At 42.7% G+C, this 13,629-nt stretch overlaps 1 protein-coding gene and 1 non-coding gene across 2 annotated transcripts in view; one reads left to right on the top strand and one right to left on the bottom strand.

Moving 5' to 3' along the window:
* LOC124547780 (G-protein coupled receptor Mth2-like) overlaps positions 1-13,629 on the top strand; it is a 139,582-nt gene that overhangs the window by 105,918 nt on the left and 20,035 nt on the right. The window contains exons 4-5 of the mRNA XM_047125129.1: positions 2,749-2,827; positions 12,532-12,722. Of these exons, the coding sequence (XP_046981085.1) occupies positions 2,749-2,827; positions 12,532-12,722 (270 nt within the window). The remainder of the gene's footprint in view (positions 1-2,748; positions 2,828-12,531; positions 12,723-13,629) is intronic.
* Trnas-cga lies at positions 13,208-13,282 on the bottom strand. The gene has a single exon. It is a non-coding gene; the product is annotated as a tRNA-Ser (tRNA).

The raw sequence follows: 13,629 nt of genomic DNA, 5'->3' as shown, positions 1-13,629 counted from the left end.
TCCAGTCTTCTACCCTACATAAGTCCTTCCTCCCACCCGTAAAATAACTACAGAGAATGCCACTGACACCTCACCTTCCGCTACGTAGAATCCGCTTTCCATTACCCCAGGGACAGCACCCAGCCTTTCTCTTCGTGCTGATTACTCAGTGTCTCTAGAGAGTCTCGCCGCACTCTCCACTCGCCGCCCACACCACCAGACTGGCGAACTTTAACACGAAAAAATTTGCCCACTTTCCCCATCCCTATGACAATGTGCTGAAGTTTCCCGGTCTAGAGGTCAAAAACACTAGCAGAGTATCCGCGAAGACATGTGTGGAGAGGCTAAAGAGAGAGGCAGCAGAATGTAAGCGAGATTGACAGTGGAATGGGAGAGAGAAACAATGAGATAAAACAATGCCATTGGGACACACAGTGAAAGTGGCAGAGGAAGAGACTTTGGTAAGGAAGAGCGAGAGAAAGTGATAAAGACAACGGGAGAAACACAGGAGAAAATGCAATGGGAGAAAAAGGAGACAGTAGACACACTTATAGACAATGCAGGGAGAGGGATATGCTGAGTATGCAAGCTTCACTAGACTGAGTAAAACTATTTAGAACGTTCTGTGTTAAGAGAGTGAATATGTTCACATGCCAAAAATCTTTGGTGAGGAAGGCGAAATGAGGATTGAGGCAACTGGTTCCCCATTTCTCTGCCAGTGCTACAAAGAGAAACACATTCACCTTTCTGTGCTCAGACAGGAGCGTTTTTCAGCACTTCACAAACACCCTGAGTTTCAGGAGCCGTCAAGGCCCCGTAACTACTTCAGTCATCGCATAGGATCCATCGCTAACATTACCGTGGATGGCTTACATTTGCTGTGCGTGGCTTTCCCTAGACTGTTGTACTCGCACATCAGCGCATGGGTAATTCTGCCTTCCCGTTTCACAATACCGCTCCACGATACACACAGGTCACACTCGCTCTATCCTTGGCGACCAATAGCACGGTAGATACTATTGTCCCTGCGGCGGAGGTGCGGCTGCCATCTCCATAGCAGGTTTCCCCCATTGGCCTTAAACCGAAGGCTTATATTTACTGAATTGAAACGCGCCATCCGATTAAGACCTCGCTAAATGAACTACCACATTTGTTTCTCCTCATTTTATACAGACAGCGTGTAATGGCATTTCAATGATATCACCTGTATACTCTCCCCGAGAACAGGTTTGGTGACACACAGCCTCTTCCATCCACGTTGGCCCCTCTGTTGGAGGGTGGCCAGGATTACCACTGTGAGAACATGAACATCTGATGACCCTTATCTCTAGAGTCAAAGATAAGCGCATCCACGCCCGCTCTCCCCAACCCCAATCGTTTCTGCGAATAGCGTGAGAGAACTGCAAAGAGAATCTACTACAGCAGGTCACACACAAACAAACAAAAATGGGACGGAATCAACAAAATCTGGTTCTGCAACTATTAGAGGCCCCAGCGACAAAAACCGAGAAATGATAGGTTTCTTGCAGATCATTTGACTTCAGTACAGTGATCCGTGTCTTCTAAAGTATCGTGTTGGCCTTTTGTAACTATATCAAGGGTAGCGAAATTTATTTTGGACAAAGCATATTTGTGCCATCAGCTACACAAGTTCACGTTTATTCTCTACCGGTTTCGATTTTCAATGACGTGTATCAGTTATTAAGTATGGAATAATCACCAGATGTGCACTTCATTAACTGTGCCAGGGCATAGCTTGTTTATGTACGCTGTGTTAACTGCATATGTTCTACTTTTGTGTGTCTCATATATGGAGGAAATGTATGGTTGATCCATTGATGTACAATGTTTCCCTCTTCGAAGATGACTGTAACAAATGCTTTTTCCATATTATTTAACTACGGTAGACGATCACCTACGAAAAGCTCTGTTAAAAAAGTTTGGCTTATAACGTGCCAGATTAGAGTCACGCCTGTCCAGCAGTTTCTGAACGAATTTCTGTTCTTGCAATTTCAGAGCAAAGGCAACTTCGGTCAGCAATATTTACTTTCTGGTGCCATCCAACATGAAAATGTAGCCTAAGATGGTAAAATAAAATTATGTTTTCATTCTCTAAGTACCGTTCTGAGCAGTTCACAGAGTTGGTACGAAGCGTGCAGAGCGTTCGTTACACAGTGATAGCAACAATTATCGAACACTTTCAAATATTGGAGATTTGTGTTGCATATATTCCTGTATGAGGTCATCTGACTGACATTACGTACGAGACGTTCTTCACAGGCAAAAATCAAAGGACGGGGCGCCAGGTGCTGGCGATGCCGACGCAGCAGTTTCCTGACCTTTGTTCCCACGAGCTGACGATCGTGTGTGTTGACGCAATCAGACAAAAATGGGTGAAATAATCTGCGGCAAGATAATCGTGTGTGTGTGTGTGTGTGTGTGTGTGTGTGTGTGTGTGTGTTGGACGTGTCATTTAAAATCTCTTCGATGGATAAATTAAACGAATATATTTCATAAGTGTCCTATTCAGTGCACAACATACTATGTAAATCAATACTAGAGAGGACTGATTTCCACATTCCAAAAATACTTGGGAAGCTGCGTTACAAGATACTGAAACGAGCTAATGGGCTGAATTTGATGAATCAAAGGCCTACCTGTGACTAAAAGAAACTCTATAATACATTAACTACAATTTACCTTTGAAATTAAAAGTACCTCATTGTTATGACAACCTTACTAATTCTGTTTCCTCTCTGATTTTTGTAGCGTTCCTGATCCAGTTCTCGTTTCTGGCCAGCTTCAGTTGGCTCACCATCCTCGCCTTAGACACCACGTGGCACGTGATGTAAGTATCTGCTCTAAAAAGTACATAATACACACATGCATCTCGTACATAACCACAATTATTAGAAGTAAACGTTTCACTTACGGCGAAAGCTTGAGCCAGCCTTACGAGCCTGGCGTCAGTTTGTCCACGGCAAGCTCCTTTCTCGTGTCAGTCTGTTTTGCCAGCACTTTTGGGTTTTGGTCTCTGCAAATGAAAGTCTTTCCTTTGACCGCAACCTAGATAGGTGGTTAAAGCACCTTAGTCCATTGGCGTTCAACTCTGAGGCAAACGGCTCGAGTTCTGTAGGTGGAATAAAATAATCACAACCAGCATTTAATCCAGATGAGGAAGAGAGATGATTTGTTTTCCTAATCACCAGACACTGGAGCATTTTGGAAGCAGATGTATCCGTCGAATGTGTGTCGCTGCCGGATTTCCTCTGCTCCCTTCCATTAATTTTCATGATCAATTGAAGCACCGCAAATGTGTAGCTACACCGGCTGTCAGCAGTCCTTCAAAGGTAATACACTAGAGGAATCAATGACAGCTTAGATGAAGCCTGAAAAATACAAATCAGTCAGGATTTTGCTAAGAGAAAAAAATCTAATACATTTGGCATGCTCAGTAATTATGATATAATATAATTTTAATATAACTTTAGTTTTTCATATCAGAGATTTGTTATGATTCATCAGGCTTATCACTGGTTTGATGCGGCCTGCTACGAATTCTTCTCTTCTGCCAACATTTTCACCTCAAAGTGCACTTGCGACCTACATCCTGAGTTGTTTGCTGAATGTATTACAATCTGCATTCCTCTACAGATTTTATCCTGTAAAACTCCCTCGAGTACCACGGAAGTTATTCCCATATGTCTTAACAAATGTCCTATCATCCTGTCCCATCCCCCTCTCCGATTATCATTACATCTAATTTTCAACGTGCTTCTGTAGCACATCATCTCAAATGCTTCAGTTCTCTTCTGTTTGTTTTCCAAGAGTCCAGATATTTACAAAAGGATTGTAATGATCTAGAGTATACTGGAATATATCAACTTGAGTTTTTGAAATATTTTCATTTCATTTATCACAAAGGATTTTAACGCTTTTAAAATATTCACTAGAGTTGTAGGTGTCGGGTAGGGTGCGACTGATAACGATCAGTGCACTACGAGAAATTTTGTGTAATTAAAATTGACCAACAGTACAGAGGATAACCCGCCTGTAAGAAGTACATATCGCACCGTGACATTAGTGAATTCATAATAATTATTGCCAAGAGGGTCTTGTACTGGTCAGTCAGCGAGCTTGAATGTGCCGTTAAAATGTGCCTTTACTTGCTCAAACAGTACCACGTAGCCACTTGACTGTAAATGAGTTGATTATCAAATACGAAAAAAAGGTTGTGCAGGCTGAGTGATTGCGTAGCCGAAACAAATAAATTAAAAATACATGAAAAATTCTGTTGACAAAACTCTCAGATAACTGAGATTAACTTCTTAAAATATATGCTCTATACGTCAACATAAATCGGGGCGCGCTATTAAAATAGGCAAATGAGACATACAATTATTTGCTACGTGCACAAATGGCTTTTGCTTTCCATCAGGTTTTCTTAGAATAACTTTAGCAAGCATTCTGTAATTACTATAATAATTTTTTTAGGCTTCTGCCTTGAAATTTGTTTTTTAATTGTAGGCTTCATCTGTTAATGAGCTGACTAAATTACCCACACTCGCTAAACCATTTCTGATTTACGATTGAAATTAGGTATAATTTTGGTTTTATCTAATTCTCTCAGAAGAAATATTCGTTGCAGACGAACGGAGAATTGTTCTACGTCAGTCGTAACACAATTAAGAAAGTATGTCAACATACAATTCGATGCAGCATCTTGAAGAGTAGCAGCTGTAGTGCTGTCTAGAGGGAAAACTGAGCAGTTTGATTCGCATCTAATCTTACACCGTTGGGAGTCTAGTCGCTGACGTTACAAGGCTGTTTGCACGCGGTTATTTTGTAATTCTGGGAGACTAACACGCGTGACAAAGCAACAGAGGTAGCAAACAACAAGCTACAAAAAGGTGAGCAGTCAGCGCTTTTTTCTGCTTTCCGGCAGCTGTTTCCACTAGAGCAGCCTGTGACAGAGACAGCTGTAAAAGGCTTCAGGTTAAGGTACAGTATAGTGCGCTACATTTATTTATGGAATAAGCAATGAGTAGGACGTAACCGGCATGCTTAATAACTTAAAAAAAATACTGAACGCGTGACCAGGATTTTAGTTTTCGTTGCTGCCGAAACGAACTACAACACGATTCTTCACTTTATCCGTGGGCTGCGCCATTTTCTTTTGGTTAGTCTAGCGGCGTGCCAGGGCACTGTAGCACCGGGTTTCACACAGACGTGGACCTGCAACAAAAAATATAAAGGTTTGAGAGGTCTCGATCACAATAAAACATTTACAGTGGTTATCGGCTTCGATCTGAATGTGATCATCTTCAGACTATTTGCACCACGATGGTAAGCGGTGGCGGTGAACGGAGCGGGTGTTATTACTCCGCATACTCAGCTGCAGTTTACGTTCTTAGAGTAACAACACCTGACTGAAACCGTTAACTGCTGTAAATAAAGGTTTTTCGCGGTCGAAACCGTTTCTTAATTAATTTTTAAAATAATTTTAGTCAACCACAGTTCTTCACCTGAAATGTTCTCAAGAACTATAAAGGAGATCTGTTACGTCTCTTAATTTTTCTGAGGTGACAATTATTAGAACAGGACATTGCCACTGAGGGTTGTCGTACCATCGGGTGATCTGTCTGTCAGGTGATAGCACTGCATCCACTTACTGTTTAATTTCTCTATCGTATAGAAGCCATATTTCAATCAGAAGATTAACTAGCAATTTTCTTTCGGACCTAATCTATTTATAGGTGTGCTGTTCTTTATCTTTTTCTTCATTAATCTAAAATAGTTTCGGTTCCCAGTTACCTTGCTGTATTATAGTTTATGATCGGTATCATGAGCTGTGTATGTTGTTGACAGCTCTAGTGGTTTCATCAGTCATCTGAATGTTGTATCAGTGCTATAAAGGGCGATATAAAAAAAATTCATGGAAGTCAGGGGGGGAAAGAAATACAATAGAAGAAGAATGGGTAGCTTTGAGGAATGAAATAGTGAAGGCACCAGAGGATCAAGTAGGTAAAAAGACGAGGGCTAGTAGAAATCCTTGGGTAACAGAAGAGATACTGAATTGATGAAAGGAGAAAATACAAAAATGCAGCAAGTGAAGCAGGCAAAAAGGAATACAAACGCCTCAAAAATGAGATCGACAGGAAGTTCAGAATGGCTAAGCAGGGATGGCTAGAGGACAAATGTAGGGATGTAGATGCTTTTGATTATCTCATGAGGGGTAAGATAGATAATGCCTACAGGAAAATTAGAGAGACCTTTGGAGAAAAGAGAACCACTTGCATGAATACCAAGAGCTCAGATGGAAACCCAGTTCTAAGCAAAGAATGGAAAGCAGAAAGGTGGAAGCAGTATATAGAGGGTCTATACAAGGGCGATGTACTTGAGGACAATATTATGGAAATGGAAGAGGAGTTAGATGAAGATGAAATGGGAGATACGATACTGCGTGAAGAGTTTGACAGAGCACTGAAAGACCTGAGTCGAAACAAGGCCCCGGGACTAGATAACATTCCATTAGAACTACTGACGGCCTTGGGAGAGCCAGTCCTGACAAAACTCTACCATCTGGTGAGCAAAATGTATGAGACAGGCGAAATTCCCTCAGACTTCAAGAAGAATATAATAATTCCAATACCAAAGAAAGGTGTTGACAGACGTGAAAATTACCGAACTATCAGTTTAATAAGTCACAGCTGAAAAATACTAACACGAATTCTTTACAGACGAATGGCAAAACTGGTAGAAGCCGACCTCGGGGAAGATCAGTTTGGATTCCGTAGAAATGTTGGAACACATGAGGCAATACTTACCCTACGACTTATCTTAGAAGAAAGATTAAGGAAAGGGAAACCTGTGTTTCTAGCATTTCTAGACTAAGAGAAAGCTTTTGACAATGTTGACTGGAATACTCTCTTTCAAATTCTGATGATGGCAGGGGTAAAATACAGGGAGCGAAAGGCTATTTGCAATTTGTGCAGAAACCAGATGGCAGCTATACGAGTCGACGCACATGAAAGGGAAGTAGTGGTTGGGAAGGGAGTAAGATGGGTTGTAGCCTCTCCCCGATGTTATTCAATCTTCATACTGAGCAAGCAGTAAAGGAAACAAAAGAAAAATTCGGAGTAGGTATTAAAATCCATGGAGAAGAAATAAAAACTTTGAGGTTCGCCGATGACATTGTAATTCTGTCAAAGACAGCGAAGGACTTGGAAGAGCAGTTGAACGGAATGGACAGTGTCTTGAAAGGAGGGTATAAGAAGAACATCAACAAAAACAAAACGAGGATAATGGAATGTAGTCGAATTAAGTCGGGTGATGCTGCGGGAATTAGATTAGGAAATGAGACACTTAAAGTAGTAAAGGAGTTTTGCTATTTGGGGAGCAAAATAACTGATGACGGCCGAAGTAGAGAGGATATCAAATGTAGACTGGCAATGGCAAGGAAAGCGTTTGTGAAGAAAAGAAATCTGTTAACATCGAGTATAGATTTAAGTGTCAAGAAGTCGTTACTGAAAGTATTTGTATGGAAGTGAAACATGGACGATAAATAGTTTGGACAAGAAGAGAATAGAAGCTTTCGAAATGTGGTGCTACAGAAGAATGCTGAAGATTAGATGGGTAGATCACATAACTAATGAGGAGGTATTGAATAGAATTGGGGAGAAGAGGAGTTTGTGGCACAACTTGACTAGAAGAAGGGATCGGTTGGTAGGACATGTTCTGAGGCATCAAGGTATCACCAATTTAGTACTGGAGGGCAGCATGGAGGGTAAAAATCGTAGAGGGAGACCAAGAGATGAATACACTAAGCAGATTCAGAAGGATGTAGGCTGCAGTAGGTACTGGGAGATGAAGAGGCTTGCACAGGATAGAGTAGCATGGAGAGCTGCATCAAACCAGTCTCAGGACTGAAGACCACAACAACAATAATGGAAGTCAGAGTTGTGTGGTGATTTTCTTTGTGTTTCGATGGTACATCATCAAATTTCTCAAGTCTAAGCGGCTGTTTCGCGCTGCTGCTGCTGCACAGGCAACTGCATTGAACGCTGCCACGTTGCCCATACATTGTCTGCGTTCCATAATAGGTATGGAGTAATGTATTTTATCCATAAGACAATGCGAAATAGCTCGCATACAGCCTTCAAATTACGTAAAAATCGACGCATACCTCTGACGCGACTTCACGTCACGCTTGTTTTCCTCAGTCACTTGAGAGTTCTTTCACCTCTGGCAATGTTGGTTGATGCGACAAATGCCGAGTGCTCCCCCCCCCCCCCCCCCCACCACCACCACCACCACCACCACCACCACCACCACCACCCAGCAGTGTGCTGTTGAAATCAATCTTCGAATCGATGAAAGCGTCACTTCTTTACCTTAGGTCCCCACACATTGTTTTTTTATCATCTGCTCCACCTCCTGATCAAGTGCTGACCTTTTGCTACACCTTCGTGGTGTGCATGAGCGTCCACAAAGCCACCCACTTACTTTCCCGTTTTGACGACTATTCTTGCAACCTATTCCACCTGGACTGGCCCGCTAAATGACAGTGGTGTGTATATGGTATGCACACGTAAGCGTGTATTGGGACTTCCGACCTATAAATGGGGATGCGGTCTTGCTGAATAACTACATCGGACAAAAAACTAATCACCTCCAGTAGACATCGCCCTAATATCGTGTAATGTTGCAGTGACTTTATTTCGGCGAGGAAGAGATTCCACAACTTTGTATGAATATACTACATTCAGCTGAAGCCAATCTTTGATGACTAGATCCCATAGAGCTGCCAAATTGCGGGGATGCTGATTGTTAGCCTTTAACCGGAGTTCCACATCGTCCCAGACAATGTCTACTGGATTAACATCGGTCGATTCAGCGGGTCAGTCAAGGTGCAATAAAGTGCACGAGTGATCGTCAGAGCAGGAAAGTGGGCGCGCGGCTCTGTGGACACTGCTGTTGTCACGCGAGACGGGAGGCCAACACGACACATCACATACGTAAAGAAGATGTAGTAGAATGGGAACACTTGATCACCGAGAGATTGAAATAACGTCCTGGTTCACGTTCACGGCAACATCAATGCGTGGATCTAGGTAGTTATACCAAAATAACTCGCAAAACATCGGAAACCACAAATTCAATTTTTTTACTATAAGTGACTTCCTTCTGAAGAAATTACCCTTAATGGTATAGGAATCTGGTTAAGGTTTTCATATTAAACTTAAGCAACCAGTAGGCTATAAACTTCATATTTTGAAAATTTATTTATGGTTGCTGCTGTCAGCCATGTTTAAAATCGTGGGGTCACAGGTTTGTTTGACCCGTGGGTGTGTGTTGTGGTTGTGATGGTAATGATGAAACTGAAGTGTTAGACTCCTGAAGATAGACAGAAACTGTCCTACTTACAGTGTTCCAAGAACCGGCTTTAAATGATGACTCTAAGAATATACAAAAACACCCTACATATCGCTCCAATAGGATCACGAGCATAAGATTAATTACAACACACAGGTGTATTCAAACTAACTCTCCGTACGTGAGTGGAAGGGCAAAAGACCGTAATAACTGGTACTGTGCGACGTACGCTGTACAATGCACTGCATCGGTTCGCGGAGAATTGATGTAGAGGCGGGTGCAACACTTCTCTCCTACTGTTCTTACACTGCGGACGGCACACCATTCTTTCTAGATACGTCCAAATGCGGTAGCTCTCTCCTACCAAGTTTCCACGTCGATCGCCTTACTGTACCGATTTCATATAATCGACTGGCATCAGCACTCGCGCTGTAAATTGTAGCAGCGCTGGTGGGCCATGTGAGCGCCTCGTACCATTTATGCATCATCTGAAGGGCTCCAGACTGACCAGTGTGCTCTTCAAACAAGGGAAACTCCCCATTGCAACCCTTTCAGATTTATTGGTAAGATGGGCCAGTGGATAGCCCGTTAAAAACTGAACTCAGTTTACGCATGAAAACAGGCATGTGGTGAACTGAACTGTGAAAAAATAAGCAAAATGGAAACGGTGAACGGCCCAAGCTCAAGATGTGCAACATCGACAGAAGTTTAATAGCCTCGGCGACATGGTTATGTGGTCACGGTGTCGGATTGACGGGCAGGAGGGAGATCCATGTAAAATCTCCCACGTCCCCCATTTTTTTTTGTTTCACGAAATTATGAGCTGTCTACATCTACACTGATACTCTGAGAATCACGTTTAAGTTCCTGGCAGAGGGTTCATCTAACCACCTTCGCAATTCTCTATTATGCCAATCTCGTATAGCGCGCGGAAAGAACGAACATCTATATCTTTCCGTACGAGCTCTGATTTCCCTTATCTTATCTTGGTCATCGTTCCTCCCTATGTAGGTCGGTGTCAACAAAATATTTTCGCATTCGGAGGAGAAAATCGGTGATTGGAATTTCGTGAGAAGATTCCGTCTTAACGAAAAACGCCTTTCTTTTAATGATATCCAGCCCAAATCCTGTATCATTTCTGTGACACTCGCTCCCATATTTCGCAATAATAAAAAATGTGCTGCCCTTCTTCAATCTGGTAAGGGTCCCACACCGCGCAGCAGTATTCTAAAAGAGGACGGACAAGCGTAGTGTAGGCAGTCTCCTTAGTAGGTCTGTTAACATTTTCTAAATCTCCTGCCAATAAAACGCAGTCTTTGTTAGCCTTCCCCACAACGTTTTGTATGTGCTCCTTCCAATTTAAGTTGTTCATAATTGTAATACCTAGGTATTTAGTTGAATTTACGGCTTTTTGATTAAACTGATTTATCGTGTAACCGATGTTTAACGAATTCCTTCCACTCATTGACGTGTCTATTCGCTATATTCAAGTTTGTGTCTATGTCGTGGTGTAACGTCCGTTTGCAACACCGAGGTGTAGGAAAGGGACCTCCAGACGTACAAAACTCCTACTTGTTCTACACAGGTACCACATTTAATGACTCTTGCGTCCCGTTTTGGAAATTCTCCCTAGAATTCCTTTGTTGTAACATAGTTCAGACCCGCTTATTTGTTTTCATTTCTGTGAGAGGACTATGCAGCATGTTACCTGCTCTCACTATCACATTTGTTTGCGACGGTAATATTTTCTTACCGAATGACCCATATTCTGTAAGAAATTTATAATATGACAACTGCCAATACTACAGAACAACAGACGCGTCAATGACTGGATGGAAAGTTCACAAATTTTTGTAAAAATAATTAATATGTATCGTTGCGAGGAAGGTTTGAATATGGATCTCTCGCTTTGCACTCCAACATTGTTATAACACAACCATGACGCCATGGCAGCTCAACTATACTCAGTGTTGCACATTTTGAGCTTCGACCGTTCACTGTTTCTATTTTGCTTCGTTTTACACAGTTCAGTACACCACCTTCCTGTTTCCTTGCTTGGTCCGTGTTGCTTTGTTGACGGGCTATATAATTGGCCATTTTACTACTAAATCTGAGGGGGCTGCGATGGGAATTTCCCCTGTAAGAAATGAAGTGTTGCATGAACTTCAACTTCAGAGAACTAAATGATTTCATTATGTGAGTACCAGCATTTTGTACCCTAAAGCTGAAGGATTAGTATGGAGAACTGCAGTAGCTCTTGAACGTAACTTCCTGGGTACTCACCCTGCACAATGTCTTTGTTTCTGGCTGTAGCGCTGAAAGAAGACAATCCCAGTGAAGTACTGAGGAGAGACTTGTTCCTCGCTCCAAGAGCGACAATGGAAAGGCGCCTCTCCACGCCAGACGTGAAGGGGTATATCTTTTGGTCTCTTCCATTACTCCTTCAGCTCAAGGCGTCAGAAATATCGTCTGCCAATCAGCATTGCTCTTCTAAAACGGGAGAATGACGTTTCGTTTAAGGCGACCAATCTGGAAATCTGTAGTATCGGCGTTTGGCGTTTGCTGTCTCCCTGTGAAAATCTCTGAAACTGTGTGCTATGTGTAAAGAATGCATAGGTTGGACGCTCCCACACAATGTCGCTGAATTTGCCTTTAAGCCGAACATGGGGTCATTCCCCCTTTCACTCGGGCACGCGCTGTCTGCTCCACAGGCGGCCGAGGTTGACTCGTCCTCTCAAGGGACCGGCCTCCCAGTGTGTGGTCTGCCTCTCTCGAACTAAAAGCTCCTGTGACCGTCGTGTCTGGAATGTATGTGTGTACGCCAGCCTCGAGTATTTCAACCCCGGTGCGCACTTTTTATTTGCGTATCGTTTACATGAATTCAGACAACATTGACTTTATCTTATCGGGTTCGGGTTCGAATGAAGCGTCTTGATGTGCGGAATATGTTTGTGAGGGCGGAATATGTAAACAATGAAGGTCAGGAGACCACGACATCTTTCACTCACTCTGCACAATGGCTTTGTCTCTGGCTGTAGCGCTGAAAGAATGCAATCACTGGGATCGAACTCTGTAAGAAGACTATAGAAGAAGCAGTGTCATGTTGCGAGTACCCAGAGAAATTTAACTGCGAGCTGGAGCGATTGTGTGAACCTCCAGCCTTGCCTTCTTGTGCAGGAGCGTGAAGAACAGCCGGCAGTACCCGCGAGAGGACGCGGACCAGCGGCGCGTCTTCGTCGGCTACTCGGTGTTCGCGTGGTTCTTCCCACTGCTGTGCCTCGTCATCACACTGCTCGCAAACATCCGGCCCAGCGTACCGCCATCTTTCCTGAAGCCCAACCTCGGCACCAGCAGCTGCTGGTTCAGCAGTGAGTATACCACATACGCTAACCTATCTCACCCAGGCAATAACAATGACAACTCAAAAATGCCATACATGACAAAAATCTAAAGATTTTCACAAAACTTACATTGAAGAAGTATAGGCGTCCTTTGAATTTCAAGTAAGCAGTTTCCCTTGTAACCTATAAAACAGTAAAATGGACATGTAGTTCTCCTCTCGTAGAATGTCGAATGTTACCAGGTAATTATTAATTCTTTGAGTTGTTACTGTTCCTGATTTTTCTAAACTATTTTGTTTATTACGATCTTTAGTGTAACACTTCTGCCACTTTTTCACACTAAATAACTTTTTTTTACTTACTGTAATATAATATGACATTCGAATCCCCTCCACGTAAAACTAAGTACTTCAGTTACAAACAATGAAAACCAATACGAAATTTCCAGAATGAGATTTTCACTCTGCAGCGGAGTGTGCGCTGATATGAAACTTCCTGGCAGATTAAAATTGTGTCCCGGACCGAGACTCGAACTCGGGACCTTTGCCTTTCGCGGGCAAGTGCTCTACCAACTGAGCTACCCAAGCACGACTCACGCCCCCGTCCGCACAGCTTTACTGGCGGAAGTAAAGTTTTGAGGACGGGGCGTGAGTCGTGCTTGGGTAGCTCAGTTGGTAGAGCACTTGCCCGCGAAAGGCAAAGGTCCCGAGGAGTTAGAGTCTCGGTCCGGCACACAGTTTTAATCTGCCAATGCGAAATTGTTATATTAGAAAATACGAAAGGCCAAATTGTAACATATAAAAATTTATACAATTTAATAAGGAATATCAATTAGGTAAAATTTAAGGAACACAGTTTACGAAAACGGAATCATAAATGGGCTTCTATAACGTAGGAATAAGTTTTTCGTCGATAAAGGGACTCAATGTGAACG

Source organism: Schistocerca americana, chromosome 1, assembly GCF_021461395.2.
Source record: "Schistocerca americana isolate TAMUIC-IGC-003095 chromosome 1, iqSchAmer2.1, whole genome shotgun sequence".
In the NCBI taxonomy this organism is placed as follows: Eukaryota; Metazoa; Arthropoda; class Insecta; order Orthoptera; family Acrididae; genus Schistocerca; species Schistocerca americana.
Note: the sequence above shows the minus strand (reverse complement) of the source record. Positions and strands in the feature narration are given on the sequence as shown.